Here is a 24,895-nt window from a genome sequence, read left to right as displayed (position 1 = left end):
GATGATCTCTCACGCCTCCTCCCCTCCGGAGATATTTTTAAAGCATCGTCATCGAAAACAACTGGCTTGAGTTTGGGTCCAGGGCAACGATTTCCCAGGATTTCCTCCGTAAACCGTGCCAAGAAACAGCAGAATTAACAAAAATACATTGTCCGAGATCGCTTATCCAGCCCCAAAAATCCCTCGGCGGTGGGATTTTTGCCTTTATTTGGCGCGGCGTTTGGACGTGCCCAGCAAAACGTGACGGATAAAACCCTCGTGGTGACAATTTGGGGGGGGGGGAAGTTCCTGATCCCTGGGGAGCATCTCCCAAATGGGATTCTTCCTTAAATCCCTCCAAAAATTAAATTATTTTTTAAAGTTTGCTTCTTTATCTCTGTTCTTTTAAATTATAAAGCAGCACCAGTGACCGGTATCAGCACCAGAGCATGCCCAGACGCCTGGTGATGGGCTGTACTGGTCAAGTGGCGCCGTTTTGCCGATTCTAAGGCTGAAGTAGATTAAAAAAAGTAGGTTTTTTGGGGGAAAATACCAACAAAAAAACGGTTGGGAAGGGGAGAAGGGAAAATCTCAGTGCTGGGTGCTGCGGAGATGCTCAGCTCCTATTAATCCACCTGCAAATGTTTGGTTTTAAATATAAGAAGTTTTTGGGTTTAAGGTGGAAAAGACTTTTGGAGCCCGTGGTTGATGATTCCTGACATTACAGCCCGGATCCGGCGGATCCGGGGATAACGGAAGAGCACGAGAGAGGAAGAGGAAGGTCGCAGGGGATGCCGGCATCCGGGGATGCGGTGAAGAGCGAGACGGGGATTAAAATGCCGCCGGGGAGCCCGGGTGTTGGGAAGAGGAGAGGTGGGATTCCTCGGAGCATCGTGATGCCGGGCTTGGGTGGTCATGGATCTGGATGGACATGCGTGGCTCCAAATGGGCATCTACGGCTCTGGATGGGTGTCCATGGATCCGGGTGGGCATCTGCAGATCCCGATCGGCATCCATGGCTCCAGATGGGCGGCTGCAGCTCTGGATGGGCATCCATGGCTCAAGATGGGCGTCCGTGGATCCTGATTGGCATCCGCAGCTCCGGATGGGCATCCACAGATCCAGGTGGGTGTCCATGGATCTTGATTGGCATCCACAGCTTTAGATGGGCATCCACAGCTCCAGGTGGGCATCTATGGATCCAAATGGGTATCCACGGATCCAAACGGGCATCCACGGCTCCAGATGGACGCCCACCTTCCAGGAAGACCACCTGATGTCTTCTCCCATCAAGAAGGAAAGCGCTTCGCCGCTCATCCCACTGATGCCGGAGAAGAAGCGGAGACAAGAAACGGAGACAAGTTTCTCCGGCAAACACTCCCTACGGATAAGACACATCCGGGCGCAGTTACTGGGGAGCGGGATAAAAGTGCTCATGGAAAGAAAACTCAAAATCGGGAGAAACCCGCAGAGCGCAGGTGTCAGGTGGGAAGAGAGGAGAAAAGCCACGGACTAAGCCAGGATCAGGAGGGATTAAGCATCGGTTCCCGAAAAAAGCCGCGTGATACGGCGGCGTCTTGGCCGAGCACATCCCAGCTCCAATTTTGGGTGGGAAGAGGAGCTGCTGCGGCTCAACCGTGAGCGTCGGCTGCTCCGAAACCCACTTCTTCTCTGCTCCTTCAGGGAAGATGGTCGCGCTCCTCTCCATCCATCCTCTGACGTGCCACGACCCGGTGGTTCTCCCAGGGAAGCTTTTTCGGCGTAGGCTTTGCCATCGTTCTTGGTGCAAGCCGAATATCGCCACAATGAACCGAGGCAAGACCTTGGAGCAGGATGGGTGAATCCTGCCACCTGAATCACCCGATCAACCGCAACCGTGGCTGAAAGCATCCACCGGTGAAGGGATGCTTTGGGAAACCCTTCACCAAGAAGAGGAAGCCAACGGAGATCCCACCAGGGGGATCTCCTGGTGGCACTGGTGATTTCAGAGATGCAATGAGCCTGGCTAACCCAATCGAAGGATGAACCTTCTTCACCGTTGAAGACGGTTGTTGGGTTACAGTTGGTATCGTGTGGTTTGGCATCTCCCCGGGGAGCAGGAGCACCGAGAAGAAGCCCCATCCCATCTCCGACCTCGTCGGCGTTCCACGCTGGCCAGAGATGTCTTCACCGAGAAGACGAAGCCAACGGAGACCATAAGCAGCAAAGCCACGATGGTCCCAGGGGGATCACCCAGTGGCACTGGTGACTTCGGAGATGCCAACCCCCACTGAAGGATGAAGCTTCTTCACCGTTGAAGACGGTTGTTGGGTTACAGTCGGCGTTGCGTGGTTCAACATCTCTACAGGCGTCTCCCCGGGGAGCAAGAGCACCAACAAGAAGCCCCGTCCCATCTCCGACCCCGACACCGTTTCACACTGGCCGGTTAAGTCTCATCTGCGGGGCTAAAAATCACCGGGATTAAAGAAAAAGGTAATTTCCGTGATGTCATTTCAAGATGTTTTTAGAGCAGAAAGGTTAAATTGGTGCACGAGGCTTCGCTCCTGCCGGCGTGTCGGCAGCCACGTGTATAGATTTTATTTTTCCCTAAATCCTCATCTTTTACTCCCACCCAAATTCACCCGAAATAGCAAAACCCCGACATACGGTTCACTATCATCATAATTTCCAAATTATTGGTTAAAATTCCATGATTATACAAAAAAGTGCATTTTCCATAGCAAGCCACTTTATTGATTTTATTATTTAAAAATAAAAATATCAAAGCTATACAATTTTTCTCTTTTTGGGGGGTGGGGGAGGGAAGAAGCTGGTAATTACATGGCTGCGAAATCCCGAAACATGCAGAGAGAATATAAAAATAAACAGATTTATATAAACTATTTGTAGCAGATCAAGGTTAAGTGGAAAAAAAAAAATCTGAATAAAAGTGGTTACGGAAACAGTTTGTTCGTAGTTAAATTCATCCCGATTTTCCAAGTCTGGTGCATTCAGGAAAAAAACAGATCTAAAATTACAAATTTGCTACAAACATGCAGTTATACATTCCAATAAAATCACGATCCCACGTAATTCCCCCTGGGAAAATAACAAACTTATTTGGGGAAAATTATATAATAAATGCTAAAAGCGACTCGAGTTCAAAAAAAAAAAAAATCCAACACCCAAAAAGCAACTTTTCGATATAACATTGGTTATAAATATCAATTTTTTTCATACAAAAGGGAATTCTGTTAGGTTTTAGGGCAGCTGAGCCGCGACGGGGCCTCCTGGCTTTGGCGGTGGATGGGGGTTTTTTTTTTTAGGGGAAAATATTCTTTTTAACTAATTCTGCTCTTGGAGATCAGAGCGGTGACTTCATCCGCCCTACGGACCCTGCGAATCCCCCCAAAATCGGGCATGCCAGCGACTGCGGCGCTACCGGAGCAACGACCGGGTCAGCTCTTATTCTCCAAATCCCATTAAATACACCAAAATTTGCCTAATTTGACCCAAAAGCCGCTTGACGGGGCGTCGGATACTGCACCCAAGGAGGGGATGCTCAACCCGGAGTCGGCGCAGCCGCTCCACGGCGGCAAGGACGTCTCACCGCCGGCAAACCGGGACCCCGCGGCGTAACCGCGAGATGCCGTACGGCCCTTGGGAGTCTTTTCGGTGGGACCCGCCCTCAAACAAAGCCATCGAGAAGCGTTTCTAGGGTAAAACTAAAGGGATTTGGGTTTTTCTCAGCACCGCCATCGGCACAGAGGCGCTGCAAAGCCGCCGATGCCTCGCTGCCCGTTGCCCGACTCCCTGCCCGCTCGCCGCCCGTCCGCCGACGACGAGCCGAGCTTCTTCTAAGTCAAGATTAACCGGTCCTGCCGGACCCGTGCCGTGGCGCCTTGCCGTGGGCAAAGACGGCTAAACCGAGCCTAACAGACCTCTGTCCTCTCCCGCCGAGCGAAAAAGGCGGCGATGAGCTGGGGGAAGGCTCGCGCTAGGTCAGCGAGGGACTCTTAAGTCCTTCCTATCGTACACCGCGGCAGAGAAACCGAGCCTGGGAATGGGGCAAAAAGGGGCAAATTATTTCCAGAGGCTTGCAAAAAATAAACGGTGGAGTTTAATCAATTCATCTCTGGAACTCGAAGGAAAACGGATCTAGGATTAAAAGTCACTGAAAGAAGCCAGCGCGTGGAGGACGTGGGGTTTATCTCGGTGGCTGGGACCGAGCTTCCCCCGCGCCCACGCGCAGAGGCAGCTACAGGTACCTGCGGGTCCAACCCAGGCACCTGTGATTTAAAACTTTAAATTAAAACCGGGTGCCTGCGCATTAAACCCTGGATTAAACCCGTGTGCCTTTGAATTAAACCCAGGTACCTGCGATTTAAACCTGGGTGCCTGAGAATTAAACCCACGTAACTTTGAATTAAGTCCAGGTACCTGCGGATTAAGCCTGGGTACCCACGGATTAAGCCCGGGTACCCACGGATTAAGCCCGGGTACCTCTGAACTAAACCCGGGTATCCGCGAATTAAACGCGGGTACCTTTGAATTAAACCCGGGTGCCTGCAAATTCTGGGTACCTTTGAATTAAATTCAGGTACCTGCGAATAAAAGCCGGGTATCTCTGAATTAAACCTGGGTACCTGCGATTTAAACCCGGGTACCTGTGATTTAAACCCAGGCAGCTCCGAATTAAAGCCAGGCAGCTCTGAATTAAAGCCAGGTAGCTCTGAATTAAACCCAGGTAGCTCCGAATTAAAGCCAGGCAGCTCTGAATTAAACCCAGGCAGCTCTGAATTAAAGCCAGGCAGCTCTGAATTAAACCCAGGTAGCTCCGAATTAAAGCCAGGCAGCTCCGAATTAAACCCAGGCAGCTCCGAATTAAAGCCAGGTAGCTCCGAATTAAAGCCAGGCAGCTCCGAATTAAAGCCAGGCAGCTCCGAATTAAACCCAGGCAGCTCCGAATTAAACCCAGGCAGCTCCGAATTAAAGCCAGGCAGCTCCGAATTAAAGCCAGGTAGCTCCGAATTAAAGCCAGGCAGCTCCGAATTAAACCCAGGCAGCTCCGAATTAAAGCCAGGCAGCTCCGAATTAAAGCCAGGCAGCTCCGAATTAAACCCAGGCAGCTCCGAATTAAACCCAGGCAGCTCCGAATTAAACCCAGGCAGCTCCGAATTAAACCCAGGCAGCTCCGAATTAAATCCAGGTAGCTCCGAATTAAACCCAGGTAGTTCCGAATTAAATCCAAGTAGCTCTGAATTAAATCCAGGTAGCTCCGAATTAAATCCAGGTAGCTCCAAATTAAACCCAGGTAGCTCCAAATTAAATCCAGGTAGCTCCGAATTAAACCCAGGTAGCTCCGAATTAAATCCAGGTAGCTCCGAATTAAACCCAGGCAGCTCCGAATTAAAGCCAGGTAGCTCCGAATTAAACCCAGGTAGCTCTGAATTAAACCCAGGTAATTAAATCCAGGTAGCTCCGAATTAAACCCAGGTAGCTCCGAATTAAATCCAGGTAGCTCCGAATTAAACCCAGGTAGCTCCGAATTAAACCCAGGTACTTTTACATTAAAAACAAGTACCTGCGATTTAAACCTAGGTATTTCCGAATTAAACCCGGGTACCCAGAACTAAACCCGAGCCTTGAGATGCCACGACGTCCCAGCCCACCACTAACTCAGCCTGACGTTAACCTCTCTCCTCCTGAAGGCAGAAGCGATAACTCGTTAGCAGAAGCACTGAAAAGATTTGCTGAAAGCAGCTCCGCAACCCCAGAAACGGGTTTTTCCAGCACTGCTGAGCCAGCTCCAACCCCGACTTTTAATCCTTAATAAAAACGTAACCGCGCTGCTGAAGCCTTGAGCAAGCTGCAAAGCTTTTTCATTTACGCAACCGCAGAAAACGCGCAGACAAATGCAAATTTCCTTCGGGAAATTTCAGAAGAAAAGCAAAATTAAGCGACCACGAACTAACTGAGGCTCAGATTTAATCGCTAAAGTTTTAATCGCTACTATTAATTATTGCAGCTGCGTGATTTCTCCCCCCCGATCGGTCTTTTGGGGGTCCGGGGAAGCACCTCCCAAAATATTTGGGAGATAAAATAACCCCGCTCAGCCGAACGGTGAGGACGAACAGGCAGAATGTGTCCGGTTTGCCGTTAAGGAACCCCAAATTTGGTGCCTACCAAAAACAAGCCAGGTTTTAGGTTGCCCAAGCACCGCTGCTCGAAGCCGGGAGAAGCATCCGAGCTGCTCGGAGAGCTCGTTCCTGGCTGTTTGCAAGCAAAAAATCCTCCCTAGATGCTTCCAGGATGGAGTTTGGGGTCATTTGCATCCACTAATTGCTAATTACAACAAGTAAAACCGGAATAACCCTCTCGATCGGCAGCTCCAGTTTCTCAGAGCTCAGGGCAAAGGCTCAGTCCCGTCTCCTACGCTACAAAACCGGTATTATTATTTTTTTTTCCTCCCTTTGAAGCCTCCTATTTTCAGAGTTTCGGCAGATTTTCAGCAAAACACTCCCGATTTAATAAAATAACGTTTAATTGCCAGCTACACGGAGGGACGGAGACGTCGCATGGATTCAAGCAGGTAAAATAAAAATAATTCAGATTTTAAAAGCTCTGGATTGCAAAAAGGCAAGAGGCAGCTCACGGGAGCCGCTGCTGAGCAGCAAAACCACACTTTAAAGAGAATAAAACGGAGTTGCAATTAATGGCAATTAAATCTAAGTTTATAATTTCATCGCGTCGGCGTTTGCTTATACGCGTTAGCGTTAACCGCCTCCTTTTTTTAATGATAAACCCAAGCAAACGCAAAAATCAAGGTAAAAAAAAAATCCACGTTACCGACGTTCGCCACTGATTTTAAAATCACAAATATCTATTGCACAAAGTAATTCCACCGTACAGCGGCTCAGTGGGCAAATAAAAGCCTCATTAATAGAAAATAAGATCGTTAAGATGCCAGATATTATTGAAAATCGCAGGGCAAATTTTCAAGCAAATTTTAAATCTAATTCTCTGCTTAAGCCAGTGCAGGCATTGCCACGAGTATCCGCCCGGAAAAAATAAATATACGAGTATTTTACAACAGCAGAACTAACCGCCCCGTCCTGCTCAGGGTCGTTAAATTAACGTCATCGTAAACGCACCGTGTCAAAAATATGTCTTAAAACATCTTAAAAAGTCTTTTAAAAAGTCTTAAAGCATCCTAAAGCATCTTAAAGCGTCTTAAAAAGTCTTTTAAAAAGTCTTCAAATGTCTTAAAGTGTCCTAAAAAGTCTTTTAAAAGGTCTTAAAAGATCTTAAAATACAACGTAAAAGTGATTCAGCCGGGATGGAGAAGATCTACGGGATATTGGGCAAATCCCCACGGTCAAGGTTTTTCACCGTGTATTTTCTCAGAAAGGGAGAAAAAAAATGGTTTAGGAGAGCAAAAACCCATCAGCATTGGAAATTAATTGAATAAAAGAGATTAACTCTCTTAATTAACCTCCTACCCAAAGCGTTACGGGTCAGATTCATCCCCCGATGGCGAGATCTCCGGCGTAGACCGAGGGTATCCGTGCCGGAGCCGCGTTGGTTAAGCCTTTTCCAAGCACCGGAGCGGGAGCCCAACCCGGATAACGTCGGTCTACGTCGGCCAAATGAATCCTAAATACTCACAGCCGGGATGGCAAACACCGGAGAGATGTCGGATTTGGGGAAAAGCAGGCAAAAAGAGGATAAAAGCATTTAAAAATTCCAACGCAAGAGCAACCCGCGCTCCTCCGCGTCCACCCAGCCACCGTTTGGGGAGAAACACTCAAAAAAAGAGCGTTTTCCGCTCCATCGGAAGCTGGTTTTGCCAGCTTGAGAGGAAATTTTGGTGCCTTTCTAGGTTTTAATTTAGCGCCGCTCGTTGAAACGAGAAGGGTTTGGCACCGGCGCATCCGAAAAATTCCCACCTCACACCTCGCATCCCCGCCACCGCGCTCCGGAGGGATCCCCGAGATCATCCCTATAAATCATCACCCGAAATACAACCTGGTCGAGGATCCTGCTATCCGATCGATCATCGGCTTTGGGGGAGGAAAGAAGCGAATTTTAAATAAAACATAATTTTGGCACGTTTGGGGTTTGTAGCCGACGGCTTTAGCGAGTGAATTTTTTTTCCGTTTGGAAATGGGACGCTGGGATTAAGGCTCGGGATTCGGGATGAGTTGGTGTCGGCCAAGATTAAGGCGACGCGGTAAGGTGGGCTGGATAAACCCGATCGCGCCCGTTTATTTTGGTGGATGCGATGGTGAGCTTGGCAGAAATAAAGATAAATTGGAGAAAAACTTGGTTAAGAGCATAAATACGGCAGGTTTTGCTTTCCCCCATCGAGCGAGGGGAGAATTTGGCACCAAATGATTTAATTTTCTCATCGCCGGGAGTCATCAAAACCTTTCAACCGCCTTTAAGGAAAAAAAAAAAGCCCGATTCTATTAAAAATACATTAAAGTAGGTAAATACGTTAAAGGACATCAGACTCCCGACTTATCCCAGAAAAACACATCCCTAAAAAGTGGAGGATCGCTGGGAAGCGTTGCCAGCACTGGCTCAAAGGCGAGTCCGATCAATCCTGCTCTATTTTTGGGGGGTTACTTTCTTTTTTTGGGGATTTCTGCTCCTTTTTTTCAGCGCTATTTGCCCTACGCACCCAACCCAGCTATGAAAATAAATCCAGATTATTTTCTGCCACGTCCATCTCCTGATTTCCCAACCCGCTGAAAATGCCTAAGTCTTACCGTTGACTTAAGCGCTGGGATAAGCCCAGCTTAACCTCCGCAGTCCAAGCTGAGATAGCAGCTAGGAGGAAAAAAACAGCTTTAAGTGACGGCACAAGCTTTGCTTCCCTAAAACCGAGGAGGGAACGCTAGCAAGGAAAGCGAAATAATTAAGAAGAACGTGAGAACAGCTTAATTTCAGCCCGAACGATGGTGCTACGAGGGAGAAGCAAAGGGTTACGCAGAGCAAAGGCTGCTCTGGTGATTGAAAATTCTCAATTTAATTTGAAATCCTTTTTTCTCGACACCTGCCCGTAAAAATAAAAAGGCTTTTCCACGTAAAACCCCGTTTCCTCCGTCCTTCTCCATCCTCTGTGGCGCGAGCGGTGCTGGCGAGAATGGTTTATACCTCTTCCTTTGAGGAAAAAACACAGCGTTTTTCTAAAAATACAAATCTAGGTCATTAACAGACAAAGAGCTACCTGGGCGCGCGCTGGTTTTTTGGCTCCCGCGCTCGCGTCCAAATTCAGCAAGGAAAAAAGCTTACGAAAAATCATCGTGTCGGGCTTAAGAACTGCCAGAGACAACATCGCTACCGCCAAGTTGTCCGTGTCGAGCCCAAAACCGAGCAACACGCGGCTGCGTGTGTTGGTTTTTTCATTGTAAAGACCACCAAAAAAAAAAAAAAAAAAAAAAAAAAAAAAAAAAAAAAAAAAATTAAAAGACCAAGCCAGGAATGAAAACGTATTTATTTATACAGAAACCAGGTCTAGGACTGAGTCGTTAAATAAGCTGCGTCTAACCTGTTTCTGAATCTTCGCTGTCGGAGGAGCTGGACTCGCTGGTGCTCTCAGACTCTGAGGAGGAGAACCCCTTCATTTTAGAGGAACCAGCAATTACATCCACTTTCTCCGCTGCAAGAAGACAACAGTACGACATCGTTAAAGGGATAATTAATAACCCCGAGTCCCGCCTGGTGCTGCCCGCTCCCCCCAAACCTGCTCGGTCCTCCCCTCGGGGGCTGCGCGAGACCCGCGGCGTCCGGATATTCCCGCGGATGGGCTGAGCCAAGCTTTAATCCTGCGTCTCCGCTTATTTCTATCGCTGGTTTAGCTGGGACGTAGCGGGGTCTCCAAGGTCTCTGGGGCGATGATTTTTTACGGGGTGAAGCGTGACGGGGGTACCCCCTTGCGTCACCATCCAAAGCGGGACGGGGACGCACCGACGGGCGCCAGCTGGGATTTAAGCCCGTCCCCGCAGACGGCCAACACGCGCCCGTTTGCTCAATTAAGGCCATTCTTCACCCTCCTAAACCCTTCCGGAGTAGAAAGGTCTGGCTTTACCCAACCGCTTTAGGCTGGACTAAGACCAGGGGCGTTTTTTCCTCCACCCTGCTTGCGCCCAGCCAGGAGCCGGTGCTTAATCCCGCCTGGCTGCGTGATACGGGGCTGAAAACTCAACTCGGTTTTTCGGCTGCACCAACGTGCTGGTCTAAGGGGGCGGCAGGAGGTTGAGGCAAAAAAGTGTAAAACTGCCTTTTTTTTTAATAGCTTAAATGAGAATAAAAACGGGCAGCTACAGCCTAGGAGTTGCTCAAGCCACCGGCGGTGCTGGAGCCCTTTACTAAACCCCTAAAACCCCTAAACTAAAGAGGAAAAAAAAAATCTAAATGTTTTGCTCGGGTACGGAAGGATAAAGAAACCTTCCAGGATTTGGCCGGGTTTGTTTTCCATTCAGATTTATCCCGAGCAATAATCGTTACCCCTTGGCCACCTGAAATCCAGAGATTCCCTTTAAATTCCCTTGTTTCTCCCCTTGCTCGCTGCCCCATCCCCTTTTGCTGTGGGCGATTTATGTAAAAAAGGGTTTATCTGGTCTTTGCTCATTAATATATTATTATAGAAATACGGTATATAGTGTGTATATATATACACACTATTATATAGTATATATATAATGTAGTATATTTATTATAGAAATATGTATTTTAAAGTATATTAAAAATAAAAACGGGTAAAAAATATCTTTTAAATAGATTAAAACAAATTAAAATATTAAAATAGATTGAAATAGATTAAAGCGTATCAAAATATATTAAAATATCAATTAAAAAATATAAACCAGGTGTATTAAAAAAGGGGAAAAACCCTCTTCTCCCTCCAGAAGCAGAGGTGGGAGGCGCAGGGAGCCCCTCAGCCCGAATCCCGCCGAGCTCCGGAGCAAACCCCCCCGCATCCGACATCCATCCGGTACGCCGGCGTCCCACGGATGCCGAGGGGGAAGAATCGGTTTTCCCCCACTCGCCTCCGCTCCCTGCCCCAAAACAGAGCTCTGCCGCTCGTCAGAAAGCTCGTTAACGGGTTTAATAAAAACGGCTTGCGTCAGATTGAAACGAACCACTTGCAGCTCTTTGTAAAGATATTAAATTGGAATTAAAATCTGGACATTTGGAGGGGATATAGGAATTAGCGGCCTCGTATCGGCGCCACCAAAGTCCAGCCCCGCGGCAGGATTTAATACAGGTGTTGACGTGTAGTAGCTCTGAAATAAAATCCTCTTTTTCACTGGACAGGGGTATCGAGCGCCTAAATACCTGCACCCATCTTTTCTTCTACCCGTCTCAAGACTGGGAAAGTGTGGCTGGAATAAGGAGAAAAAAACGGGTTTTAAGGCTAAAAGGTACCTTGAGGTTTCCTCTTCTTCCGTAAACACGACGTTACGTATCTCTCCAGCTCCCGTAAGGTGGATGGTTTTAACGTCTCAAAGTCAATCTCGATCTCATCGGGATTGGAGTTTTTGAGCGAGGGTTCTCTCGACTGGATGATATGGACAACTCGGCCCAGTTTCTCACCGGGGAGTTTATTAATGTCCAGGCTCAGCTGCCTCTTCTCCTCATAGGACATGGGTTTACACTTCTCCTCCTCCTCGGACTCGTAGGCTGGAGGGGGCTTGCTGTTCTTCACCGTCACAGGCTCCTTCTTACTACTTAAGAACAATGATAAAATGTTATTACAGAAGACACCGTAACGCCGAAAAGCAGCCGCTTGGGTCTAACCTCTTAAATGTAACCACTAAATCGCTCTGTTTTTAATATTTTTACTTCCCATCCTGGAAACGAGCATCTCTTTCGTTTCTAGCTTGAGCCTGAAGCTCAACCACAAGGATGGGACGCAGAAAGCTGAGCTCAAGCTGCTGTTAAGACAAGAAAGCTGAGCTCAACCCGCTGTTAGACACCCACCACTATTAGACACCCAAAGCTGAGCTCAACCCGTTCTCAGACACCCAAAGCTGAGCTCAACCCGCTCTCAGACACCCAAAGCTGAGCTCAACCCGCTGTCAGACACCCAAAGCTGAGCTCAACCCGCTGTCAGACACCCAAAGCTGAGCTCAACCCGCTATTAAACACCCAAAGCTGAGCTCAACCCGCTGTTAGACACCCAAAGCTGAGCTCAACCCGCTATTAAACACCCAAAGCTGAGCTCAACCCGCTGTTAGACACCCAAAGCTGAGCTCAACCCGCTCTCAGACACCCAAAGCTGAGCTCAACCCGCTGTTAGACACCCAAAGCTGAGCTCAACCCGCTCTTAGACACCCAAAGCTGAGCTCAACAGACACCCAAAGCTGAGCTCAACCCACTGTCAGACACCCAAAGCTGAGCTCAACCCGCTCTTAGACACCCAAAGCTGAGCTCAACCCGCTCTCAGACACCCAAAGCTGAGCTCAACCCGCTGTCAGACACCCAAAGCTGAGCTCAACCCGCTGTCAGACACCCAAAGCTGAGCTCAATCCGCTGTTAGACACCCAAAGCTGAGCTCAACCCGCTGTCAGACACCCAAAGCTGAGCTCAACCCGCTCTCAGACACCCAAAGCTGAGCTCAACCCGCTCTCAGACACCCAAAGCTGAGCTCAACCCGCTGTTAGACACCCAAAGCTGAGCTCAACCCGCTCTCAGACACCCAAAGCTGAGCTCAACCCACTGTCAGACACCCAAAGCTGAGCTCAACCCGCTCTCAGACACCCAAAGCTGAGCTCAACCCACTGTCAGACACCCAAAGCTGAGCTCAACCTGCTCTCAAACACCCAAAGCTGAGCTCAACCTGCTGTTAGACACCCAAAGCTGAGCTCAACCCGCTGTTAGACACCCAAAGCTGAGCTCAACCCGCTCTCAGACACCCAAAGCTGAACTCAACCTGCTCTCAGACACCCAAAGCTGAGCTCAACCCGCTCTCAGACACCCAAAGCTGAGCTCAACCCGCTATTAGACACCCAAAGCTGAGCTCAACCTGCTGTTAGACACCCAAAGCTGAGCTCAACCCGCTCTCAGACACCCAAGGCTAGGCTCCCCGTCCCAACGCGTGCTCTGCCCAAGAGACGAGTGGCTCCAGGAGGTAATTCAGAAAAGCAGGAGCAGCTCCGGAGCGGAATTCCTTACACCTGCACTTGGACGGACCAAGGTTTAACCAATGCTGCCCGTTTCTCGCCAGAAAAGGCAAGGGGTTAGGCTGCTTCAGAGCCTGACACCCCGCAGGGAGAAGTAAAACCCAGCACCCGTAAAAAAAAATGTTCATAAAGAGGGGGAAAAAAACCCAGCTACAGGGACTCCTTGACGTCACCGTCGGGGTTATCTACACTCCGGGCACTTCAGAACTGATGGAGACGGATTTGTAGATCTTTATCCCACCGTTTGCAGCAGATTCAGTGCTAACGCAGTTAATAAATGAAGTCGGGGTAGAAAATGACCCCAGAATTAGTGAAGGACGAGGTTAGTGGTGTCACAGACGGTCCATTTCCCTAAAATAACCCGCTGCCGGGCCCCCCGGGGTTTATTCAAAGTCTGAACACACTGAACGCTGCGGTGAGGCCCGGGGACAGAGACAAGCTCCAAGATCTTGCTCGTTATTTCCTTCTTTCTTAATTTCATCTCATTACAGCTAAATACGCCAAACAACTCCTTTTCGCCTCGGGTTAAAACACCACAATCCTGCCTCCCCTTCGAGCCGGCAGCTGAGAAGCGGTAGAGACTCGGCTCTCGGCATCTTACCTCTTAATTTAAAATCTACAGCTTCCAAAAAAAGGGAGAGGGAAGAAAAATTCGAGGATTCAAAGGTTTGAAATCCAACCGAGCGACTCCACGTGATTTTCCGCCCCCCTCCCGTGTTCACAGCAGCCACGCGGAAAAGCATCAGCCCCGAAAAACGAAGCTGAACTCATGGTTGGGACTTGACCCCTGAGCAACGCCTCCGGAGGCGAGGGGCTTGCTGCCTCGCAAAGCCCTAGGAAAGGCGTTACTCGTCAAGAATCCTGCGTGTAATTAAGTTAATTAGCAAAAGGAAAATAAAAATCTAAGTGCTGTGCGGTAAAACGTAAGGGTTAGGTGACGGAAGAGGGACGGGGCTGACCTGGAGGTACTGCTGTTGCTGTTGTTTTTCTTGGCCTTCTTGGATGGCGGTTCCTTGGCTTTGCTTTTCTTGGTGTCTTCCAGCTCTTCCTTCTTTTTGTGCTTCTCCTTCTTCTTCTCCTTCTTGTCTTTCTCTTTTTTCTTTGGTTTGTTCTGCTGTGGCTGGGACAGGGCTGCAAGCTGTTCATGCACTGCTTTAAGCTGAGAGGCAGACACACACAAGATCAAGATACTTTTGCCCAGCACCTCCTCCTCTTCCATATTAATTAACTTTTTTCTCTGCCGCCTAACGCTTTCTTATCTTTTACTGTTAATTAAGTCGCTTCTTCCAGCTTTTCGTCACACCGTGATTTCTGTATATGAAAGTGTTGACCACCGCAAGAGGAGGAGACAACCTCTTTACGGGTAGTCCCCCCCGCTCAGGCGGAAGTGGGCTGCTCGCTTCGTCAGCACTAATGACGCTTTAATTACCAGCGCTAACGATGCCATGAACGGGGAGGATGCGGGAGATAAGGCTACGGGAGCATAAAGCGGACGGGCTTTGCCCACGCTGGGTAAATCCTCGCTCCAGCCCAGTTCAGGCAGCAAATTCCTGCCGTTGGGGACCGTCTTGTGCGTCCCAACAGGAACTGGAAGGACCCTCCCGAAAAGCCCCGATTCCTTCGCGCTTCGCTTTAAAACTAACGATTTTGGAGCACTTCGCAGCCGACGGCCACTATCGTACAACTAGAAAGCCTACGGCTTTGAACAAAGGCCCCGAGGCCACCAAGTTCGAGAAGAAGGACGCGTTGGACGACCCCAAGCCATCACGACGGACGCGGTACCTGTTCCTGGAGCTCCGCTAACCGCTGAGCTCGCTCCTCCTCGGAATCATCCGACGAGCTGTCGCTGTCGGAGGAGCTATCGCTGCTGCTATCGCTAGACGAAGGGGGAACCACCTTGGTGGGAGGTGGCACCACCACGGGAGAAGAAGCTGGAATCACAGGTTCTTCTGGTTCATCCGGCATCTTGGCGAAGCGCATCTCGAACACGTCCTGAAAATAAAGGGGGAAAAAAAAAATAACACGAGGTTTGGCAGAGTAGGAGACTACAAACGTGGTTGCGATCTCCAGGCTGTTCCCTACGGACTTGTGGTCTCTACCCAAGCAATCAACGCCCCGCCTGTCGCAGACGAGAGAATTTCCTGAAAGCTCCAAGTCCACTTGGAATTTTGACCGTCTCCAAGATGGTTTTGGGGGTAAAACTTACCAGCAAGAAGGGCAAGACCCATTTAAAAGCTGGATCGTCCAGGTTCTTGAGATCTTCTACATCTTCCACAATGGATTTGCGGTTCCAATCGCCTCTTCTCTTCAGCCTGCCTGGATTTCTCCCAACCCACGTCCCGTGAAAACCACCTCGATTCGACCCAAACCCTTGTGCAAGGACGTTTCCCGTTATCCTCAAGAGCGACGGGTGCGAAGCCGGTTTAATTCCAGTTATCCCAGCAACGTGAAAGTCCTTTTTTCTCCTAAAGCCCGATACGAAAACCCATTTTCATTTAAACCTAAGACGAGGCAGGCAAGGCGGCACACCCTGGTTGTGTTTAGAGCCTGTATTTCTTGGTGCCCATCGACTTCGTTTGAAGAAGGGGACGCGCGTGCGGTTTTTACGTTTCCCAGAAGAGGAACAAGTGCCACCTGCACCCAAAAAGAGATTTTTTTTTCCCCCAAGGTGAAGGGCGAAGCACTTGCAGACGAAAAATGCCATTTTTTTGATTCTCCTAGAAGGCGAGACCCGAAAACGCGCTCGATTCACCTGCTTTTAGGTGTTTAGAAGTCATTTCTGAGCTCAGCAACTCGCCCCGGGCTCCTTTTGGAGGGCGTAAGGAGACGGCAACTCCCAGAAGATGACTCAAGCCATGGTGGGAAGGACAACCCGAAGGCAGCACAAGTGTCGGTGTCCACCTCTTCAATCCCGACTCATAACAAAAAATAAAAGAAAATTTCTCCTCCTGCCCGAAGGTTTGACTTTCGGTCTACGGTTACTATTTATTTTTTATATTTTCCAAGGCCTGGGTGCGCGGCTGCGACCAGAAACCCACCAGACAAGAGCTGTGGTTTATTTCTAAAACCCAAGGGACTATAAATATTCACCGTGCGAACGTTCATATCCATTTATACAACTTATCCAAAATCCTTCAGCAAGTCAAAACGCCCCGTGATATCAAATCACGCTGATTTAACTCATCGCTCGAGCGCGGGAGCGATGTTTTCCTTCCCGATGGCTTCCACTTCTTCTCGTTTGGGCTCGTTCTTGTGATTTTAAGGACCCGTTGGGCTCTCCTCTACCTCGGCATACGTTATTTTTCCACCCTCCTCCTTCAAGGCGAGCAGGCGGAGCGCTGCTGGACCACATTTCTCCATCCTCAGCCTCCTCGCGCCTTTATTCCGGGCTTTTTTTTCAGCAACGACGGTTTTTCCGGGCGCTGTAGCTGTCGCTTTGCTGCTTCCATCTGCTGGCAGAAATGCCGCTGACTTCGTTTACGCGCTCGGGCTCCAATTTCAGGGGAAGGAGCAGAAAATGCTGGAGGAAAGAGAGAGATTTCCGAGCTCCTCCGGCGTCGGCATCGCTTGCGGGATGACGGAAGCAGGCACGTAGGTTTGTCACTGATTCACTGCGCTTAATGACTGGTTACAACCTAATTATCGTTTTCCATGAACCGGAAAGTCCAGTCAGTGCTTGATTACCACCGGCGGGCAACGCTACACTGCTCTATATACTCAATTTCTAAATTCTCCAGGGTCAGAAATAAAACCTTCCTTGTTTTTTTATACCTATCTAGTCTTTTAATTAAGAGGAAGGCTAATTGAAAGTTCCTTTGAATGAAGTTAAAAAGCAATCCATCAATTCCGAAGCATCTGGGTGATAAAAAGCCTTCGATGTCCGAAGGATCCCTAAGGAATCCGCTCAGGAAAAGGATGGAAGAGAAAACCCTGTGATTAGATAACGAGCTAATTAACGCCTTTTTAAGCAGGGTTTCTTACTGCTACTCTTTTGTACGTCACCGGTACTGCTGACCCGTCCTCGCTCGGACAACCATAAACCATAAACCTCTTCCACGAGCTGGCGTTAACCCCGAAAACCCAAGAAATCATCTTCCGACGCTGAAGTGCTAAGAAAAACCAGGAAAACCGAGTTATTTCAGAGGGTGAGGTCTGCAGGACGGAGGGATAACGCAGCAGGCAGCGAGCGGGGCTGTTTATTAAGCAAAACGCCGCGTATGTTATTTACGGGAACTCAAGTCCAAACTTGAATCCTCGGTTTTATTTCCAAAACCCCAGCAGCGCTCCCGAAACCTCCCTTTTTTTTTGTTTGTTTTTGTTTTTGTTTTTGTTTTTTTTTTTTAATTTTATTTCTGAAATCAGTTTTCTGGGCAGGGGAAAAGCAAACGGAGAGGTGCCACCTTGGTCTCACCCAGGCGGGGAGCGGGATCCGGTTGGTATTTTGGTACCCACCGCCGTCGCATCGCCGCTACGGGGCTGCTCTGGAATTTAATGCCCATTTTCTGGGGACTGTTACATTCAAACCCCACTTTTTTCATCTTTATGTCAGAAATAAAGTTTCCCGAGCGGTTGATCTTTGCAGGGACGTGTGTCCAAGCCTGTTTGCGGGATCCCATGCGGATGAAACCCCCATCTCGTACCGCCCTCGGTCCGGATGGAATCACCTGGCAATGACGGGTCGCTGAGGATTTTCCCCCATCAAACGGGGCGAAAAAAAGAAAAATCACAAGTTTCCGTGAAACTCTTTGGCTTGCGACAAGAGGGACGGGAATTTCAGATCCGATTCATTCTGCTGCTGGTTGGAAAACGCTCCAAGACGTCGCCCAAAGAGGCTGCGAAGTTCTTCGTTAGACCAAAACAAGACGAGAAGAGCAGCCAGAGGGTGAGCATCAGGTTTTCCAGGCGCCTGCTTACCGTAAAATCCAGAAAAAACACGCGTAAGATGCTGAATTCTACTAAATTCATGCTAAAAGCAAGGCGAAACACACATGTACTCGGCGTATACTCGTCTCAAATTAAACCAGCCCAAACCTGAGCTGTAATTTTATAAAAGCATCACGAAAAAAACCACGAGCGCCTGAAAACTGAGGACGCAGCTCGGAGGACGCGCGTGCCGGGTTTGCTGCCGCTTCGTTTCCTCGATCCTTTTGTCGCAGCTTCACATCTGGATCGAAGCAAAACAGCTGGCGGCCTTTTCCCGAGCCGGTATTTTCCTTAAAGTTCTTTCGACTTCAGCGGAGGGGGAAGCTGCGTCACGCGGAGGTTTTTACGTGAGGTTTTCCAGCAAAACCCAGCAAAGCTATTAATATCCAATTTCTCTTTTTTTTTTGGTTGTTTCTTGAGTCAACCTAGTCGTTTTCCCCCCAATTTAATAGTTTTCCTCCCAATTTAATAGTTTTTCCCCCAATTTAATAGCTTCCCCCTCAATTTAATGGCTTCCCCCCAATTTAATGGCTTCCCCCCCAATTTAATGGCTTCCCCCCCAATTTAACGGCTTTTTCCCCAACCTAATAGTTTTTTCCCGTCTCTCCGGTGCTTTCTGGCGTAACTCAGATCCCTTCTCCACCTCTTTTCCGAAGGTTAAAAGCAAACCACGTTGATTTTCTTCTCGTTTCACATAGCGAGAGCTCCGTCGCCTCGTCGGTCTGCTCCGTGCCGCTGGAGTTGCGCTGTTATACGCTAATAAAACCTCTTCCCTTACGGATTTGGTTCCCGCGACGTCTTGCATCCACCGTTCCCTCCTCGTCGCGTCTTTCCGGCATCCGGCACGCAGATCCACGCGGATTTTGGGGACTGCACGGCAGCTCCCGGCCGCTTGGTTGGTATCAAATGTGACCCGGTGAAGTTATTAAGGAGGGATCGAGCGACGTACGGCAGGAAAGTTTATTTCTTTAGAAAACGACAACTGCCCCCACAATCCTCCCAAGGCAGAAAAAAAAAGGAGGAATCAGCATTTAAGTGAACGAACTGCCTGAAATCACGGGTATGGGGAACGCCCCAGTGTTTTTAACGATCGGTATTGAAACGCTTGGCTCTGAAAAGCAAACGTAGGAGCTCTCTGTCCCCTTGCAGTGGTTCTCCGCGGCTGCCGCGAGCTCCTTCAGCACCGAAACGAGCTCGGTCCCTCCCAGATCCGCTCGGAGCAAAGTGCTTTTCCCTGCTTCGGCCAGGCGACCCCGCGTAGCAGCTCCGAATTACCGAGAAACGAGGGAATCGAGATGATTTTGTGGAGCGGCGGAGCGCGTGCATTAAGCCAAGTACTTCATTCGAGACATGTGGCTTCTTTAGCAGCTAATTAATTAATTACAAACCCTTCAGGAACGAGCAGAGAGCAGAAAACTTCACCGTAAGAATGACGGAAGAGGTAATTAAAAAAGCAGAACCAAGCAGGTACGGTCGCTTATTTTCTTTCTAGGTGTTTTGGGGAGAAAAGTGACATTTTGGAGCCACGCTTTTCCTTCCTACTCCTTTATCAAACAGCTGAGAGAACACGAAAAAGACGCTATTAAACAAAACTAAGAGTTTAAAGAAGCAAATCGGGCTGAGTCAGCTCACTCCTTGCATCGCTTCCACAGCAAAAAGTATCATTTTTTTACCGTTATCTACCACGCTGGCATTTTTTTAACGTTATTTCAAGACTGCGTGGCCCTTACGCTAGAAAAATAAGTCAAGAGAGACGCCGGCGTTCATCGAAAACCGAAGCAGGCTGCGACACGGCGCGTCCTTACCTGCAGTTTCCGTGCCATGGCCACCACCTCGTGATCAGCGGGGTTGTACTTATAGCAATTGGAGAACATCAACCGTACATCCGCCGCAAATTCCTGAGCATCTCGGTATTCCCGGTTCTCCAGTTTAGACTAGAAAGGAGGAGAGAAACAAAATGAAAGCCAAACAAAAAACCCTCTGCTATTAACAGCGCAAATACAACAGATCGGTTGAGTAAATCCAGCCCCGCGGCGCCCACGGATTGCGCCCACTTATTTTCTCCCTACGCTGGGACGCCTAATTTTGGCCAAAAGAACGCCTAATTTTGGCCAAAAGAACGTCTAATTTTGGCCAAAAGAACGCCTAATTTTGGCCAAAAGAACGCCTAATTTTGGCCAAAAGAATGCCTAATTTTGGCCAAAAGAATGCCTAATTTTGGCCAAAAGAACGTCTAATTTTGGCCAAAAGAACGCCTAATTTTGGCCAAAAGAACGCCTAATTTTGATCAAACAAGGATTGCGGCTGGTTTATGAAAAATTAAGAGCCGACTACGGGCATCCTCGATGATGTTCCAAAGAGGACTACGTGCTCGCCGTGCCACCTTCTCGCTGTCTGCGTGGTCGATAGCAGCTACGTGGTTCAGAGGAAGAACCAAACGGGGACGCTGCGTTGAAGAGCGGTGTTGAAGGCCAGGAGCATGAACCCTGGCTCTACCTGACCTCAACCAAGAAGGGCTGAACCTCCACGGGCGCCCAAGATTGTGCGTGAGCAGAAGAATACGGTGAGCTTTGCTCAGATCTTTCCCCTAGAAGGAAGATCTCAAGAGTTGTCTGAACGGTGTAGCCTGGTTGGAGGGACAGAGGACACCAGGATGGTCCTTCACCCAACGATGGAAGACGACAGGTTTTCTTGACGCAGGATTCAACCGTCTCACTTGCTTTCAACCGTCCACCCTTCCTCCAGGAACCAAGGCGGTGTCTCTAGAGCTTGGACCTCCATCCTAGGAGGACACAGACCTGCTCTACGGCTACCTGCTCCTGTCCCCAAGCCTACGTGGAGCCGGGAGGACTGAGCCGGGTGGAGACAGCCTGGAGATGACCCCTCATCCCCCCGAACGCCGCATCCAGCTGTGGCAACGCCAGCTGAGCCAAGAGAAGCTTCACGCCTCCTTCTCCCTCCCTGGGAAAGCGGGGTTGAGTTGGACAACTGGAAGACGAAGAACGCTCAACAGCTGTCCCAGCAACATCTGCCAAGGGTGACCTCAGCCACGCAGCCCTGCCAGACAGTTGGGCAGCGAGATGTACAGGCAGCAACGGACGTGCAAGACCTAACGCTCATCGCCGGCCAGGCCGGAGGAGAAAGGAGAAAGCCGAAGCCAAGAATTTAATTCGGCATCCCCAAGTTCTGGCCCACCAAGATCCTACAGGTCCGAAACGCCGTGACGAAGGCAAAGCCGTGATCCTCGTTGGCTTCAGCCCCGGTGTAACCTCGGCAAGGAGTGGGCTGCGGGAAGGGAAAATTCAGTCCCCTGGTTTTAAAACGCAGGCCCAAACTGGGCGAAGCAGGAGTCAGAGCTCAGCTTAAACCGCCTGGACGCGAGATCCGCCCATAGCTAAAAAGTTAAAACTTCTAAATAATGAATTAAGGTTCGGTCACTAAAAAGTTAAAGACTTCTAAATAAGGAATTAAGGTTTCCTAGCTAAAAAGTTAAGACTTCTACATCATGGATTAACATTTCAAGGGGAAACGGGGATGACTTTGCAATCGCTTTTTAAAATCAAGCAACTCCAATAATGCATTAATGTTTCAAGGGGGATGAATTTGCAGTCGCTCTTTAAAGTGAAGCAATTTTCAACTGGAGGGAACTCCCTGTGCTTAAGAGAAGACTAATTTAGACAGACAACTTCAGAAAGACGGGCCTTTATTTTAAGAAGAATCAAAAATGGGGTTTTTTAAATCAAATCTCCTTATTCCTCTGATTTATGCTCTCTGAGGCCATCTCCTGGGCTAAAAAAAAAAAAAAGGGTAGATTTATACAGTAATGGAAATTTTCTATAAAAAACCCGTGTGAGCATTTCCTAAGAGCCCTTCTGGAAGGATGCCGGCTTGTTTGTTTTTCCCAAATGTCAGGATAACAGCAAGAGGCGAATAAGAGAGACCGAACGTACCAGAAACCTACGGCCAAAATAAATCTGGCAGCCATCTGAAGACGCCCGGCGCGCACGCGCGGGGAGCGAACGATCTTTTTTTTTCCGCTCAGACCCCGACCTCCCCCCTCCTCTAAACCTGAGCTTACTTTGATTGTGCTCAGATCCATGGGATGTTTAATGATATCGCAATAATCGTGCAGTCCCAGTGCTTCCACATCCACAGGTTTGTAGAAGGGCCAGGCGTAGGCAGCGTGTTTCTTGGCGAACATCTCTTTGATGATTCCGCTGCAGTATTTTAACTGCTCGGATATTTTGCTACTCTTTTCTACCACGTGTTGTTGAGAATCTGGAACATCCTTCTTTGGAGGCTTTACCGGGCGGCTGCTTTCCCGGCGCGGACCCAGCTTGGTGGACTTGGGTTCGGCGGGCAGCGATGACGATTCATGAATTGGGTCGATGGTCGTTGGTGTCGTGGTGTCTGCTTTCCTCTTCACCCCTTTTTTTGTCTGTAAGCGAGCAAAGAAATCAATGTTACTTTTGGCATCGTGCTTTTGACTTCAACCGAGTTGTGTTTCTTGGAGCATTGACTCGGATTCGCCGTCGCGAGTGACTCAAGCCTCACGGCAACGCTACGAGAAGGACATCGGAAGCCCTTCCAAAAATATTCCGATATTGTTGGTCTGTACCGAGCTCTACAAAAAACCACACGGATTATCTCTGTCGTACCAGCGAAGGTCAAGGGCACGAGTCACTTCAGCAAGCCAAGATTTTCTTCCTGAGTCATATAAAAAGCTCGAGGAAGGAATGTTTTAAGAGGACGAACGGGGTTTCCACGCAAACCTGGGTGGAATTCATCACGTCTAACTTTAACTGGTGTCAGAGGGGGTCACCGGAGGCTCCTCCTGTTTCTCAAACCCTCCATTTTTTGACCAAACTGCGGCCGTTGGCCTTAAAACGAGACTCCAGCGGCAAAGCGAAGGGCGACCACTTGACCAACCGTGGCGTTTCTACGCCGCGAAGATAATTTAAGCTGTCGCGTTAAGATAATTAAGGAATTACTCACCTTCACGGGCTGGGCGGGTGTTGGGATAACGGGAGGGTGAGGTTGGATGGGCTGGGGAGCCGGGGCCGGCGGCGCGGGGGCCTGGGGAGCAGGCGGAGGCGGCGCAGGAGGTTGAGGAGGCACCATCGTCATTACCGGGGTCTGGACGATGAGGTCGGGGGTGACGGAAGGAAAGGAATGAGTCGTCTGCGCAGACTGGAGGTTTTGCTGCGGCGCCTGCGTCTGCGCCGGGGACGATGCTTGGGTTGCGTTGGGTACCGTGGATGATCCTGGTTTGGATGTCACTGCCAAGAGAAAAGAAACTTCATTGTTTTAACGGGAAAAACAATTAACGTTTTGTAATGGCACTATTTAAAGAACATTGCTCATTAGATAATTAAGATCTTGCAGTTCCCCTTCTTGAGCAACCCGTCAGGGACAAACGCTCGCCACGTTTTCCTTCACGGGGATTATTTTTATAGCTCGCTAGGTGAAATGGTGAAGAAACTCAGGACCCAACTGTGCCAAAACCCCTCCAGAAAAAGACCAAGATCAGGCCAAGATCAGATCCCCTTCCCTTCGCACAAGATTTCTTGCGGGCAGGGCAAGGAGATGAGGGCCTCTTTCCCTGCCCACTCTTTTTTCCTAGGCAACGGTTCTTGACCATCATCATTTTGGAGTCAAAACTGGGCAGCTCTTCCTTCAGGAGCAATTCTGTGCTCCCGTCGTCAAGACGAGTTTCTTCATTCTTGGTGATTTAAGTCGTCGCAATTGCTACCGTCCGGGGGAAATCTCTCCCGACGGCTGGAGCGGGAGGTGCTCGTTAGGGGATTTCAAACACGGAGCAACCGTAGAGGACAAAACCGGGAGTTTTCACCCCGTTCTCCTGGCGAAGTGACAGCGGAGCGCGGGTGTCTCTGCGTGGGGGGGGGGGACTCATAGCCAGCGGGATCCCGTGGTCCTGCTGGGATCGCGGGGGATCTGCTCAGATCCCGTCGGTCCTGCTGGGATCCCCTGGTCCTGCTGGGATCCTGTCGGTGCTGCTTGGATCCCATGGTCCTGCTCGGATCTTGTGGGTCCTGCTCAGATCCCGTCGGTCCTGCTGGGATCCCCTGGTCCTGCTGGGATCGCGGGGGTCCTGCTCAGATCCCGTCGGTCCTGCTGGGATCCCATGGGTCCTGCTGGGATCCTGTCGGTGCTGCTTGGATCCCATGGTCCTGCTGGGATCTTGTGGGTCCTGCTCAGATCCCGTCGGTCCTGCTGGGATCCCCTGGTCCTGCTGGGATCGCGGGGGTCCTGCTCAGATCCTGTCGGTCCTGCTCAGATCCCATGGGTCCTGCTGGGATCTTGGGGTCCTGCTGGGATCCTGCGGGTGCTGCTTGGATCCCGTGGTCCTGCTGGGATCCCGTGGTCCTGCTGGGATCCCATCGGTCCTGCTGGGATCCCACGGTCCTGCTTGGATCCCGTCAGTCCTCCTGGGATCTCGTGGTCCTGCTGGGATCCCATGGGCCTGGCTGAGATCCTATGGGTCCTGCTGGGATCCCGTCGGTCCTGCTGGGATCCTGTGGCTCCTGCTGGGATCTCGTGGCTCCTGCTGGGATCCCGTGGTCCTGCTGGGATCCCGTCGGTCCTGCTGGGATCCCGTGGTCCTGCTGGGATCCCGTGGTCCTGCTGGGATCGCGGGGGATCTGCTCAGATCCCGTCGGTCCTGCTGCGATCCCATGGGTCCTGCTGGGATCTCAGGGTCCTGCTGGGACCCTGTCGGTGCTGCTTGGATCCCACGGTCCTGCTGGGATCCTGTGGGTCCTGCTCAGATGCCGTTGGTCCTGCTGGGATCCCATGGTCCT

At 49.8% G+C, this 24,895-nt stretch overlaps 1 protein-coding gene across 10 annotated transcripts in view; it reads right to left on the bottom strand.

Moving 5' to 3' along the window:
• The window catches only part of BRD4 (bromodomain containing 4), a 63,304-nt gene that overhangs the window by 13,764 nt on the left and 24,645 nt on the right, over positions 1-24,895 (bottom strand). For 8 of the 10 annotated variants that reach the window (XR_012670492.1, XM_075134193.1, XM_075134199.1 and 5 more), the window contains 7 exons: positions 23,070-23,353; positions 22,153-22,512; positions 19,880-20,008; positions 14,934-15,143; positions 14,111-14,310; positions 11,395-11,696; positions 9,515-9,625 (listed from right to left, as the gene is read on the bottom strand). Coding sequence is in view for 9 of the 10 variants with exons in the window: in XM_075134193.1 (XP_074990294.1) it covers positions 9,515-9,625; positions 11,395-11,696; positions 14,111-14,310; positions 14,934-15,143; positions 19,880-20,008; positions 22,153-22,512; positions 23,070-23,353 (1,596 nt within the window). In the remaining variant the exon portion in view is untranslated. Of the gene's footprint in view, positions 1-8,732; positions 8,794-9,514; positions 9,626-11,394; positions 11,697-14,110; positions 14,311-14,933; positions 15,144-19,879; positions 20,009-22,152; positions 22,513-23,069; positions 23,354-24,895 lie in introns of all 10 variants that reach the window. The other 2 variants (XM_075134200.1, XM_075134192.1) reach the window with 2 other exon arrangements.

This window comes from Calonectris borealis, chromosome 31 (genome assembly GCF_964195595.1).
Source record: "Calonectris borealis chromosome 31, bCalBor7.hap1.2, whole genome shotgun sequence".
Classification (NCBI taxonomy): Eukaryota; Metazoa; Chordata; class Aves; order Procellariiformes; family Procellariidae; genus Calonectris; species Calonectris borealis.
Note: the sequence above shows the minus strand (reverse complement) of the source record. Positions and strands in the feature narration are given on the sequence as shown.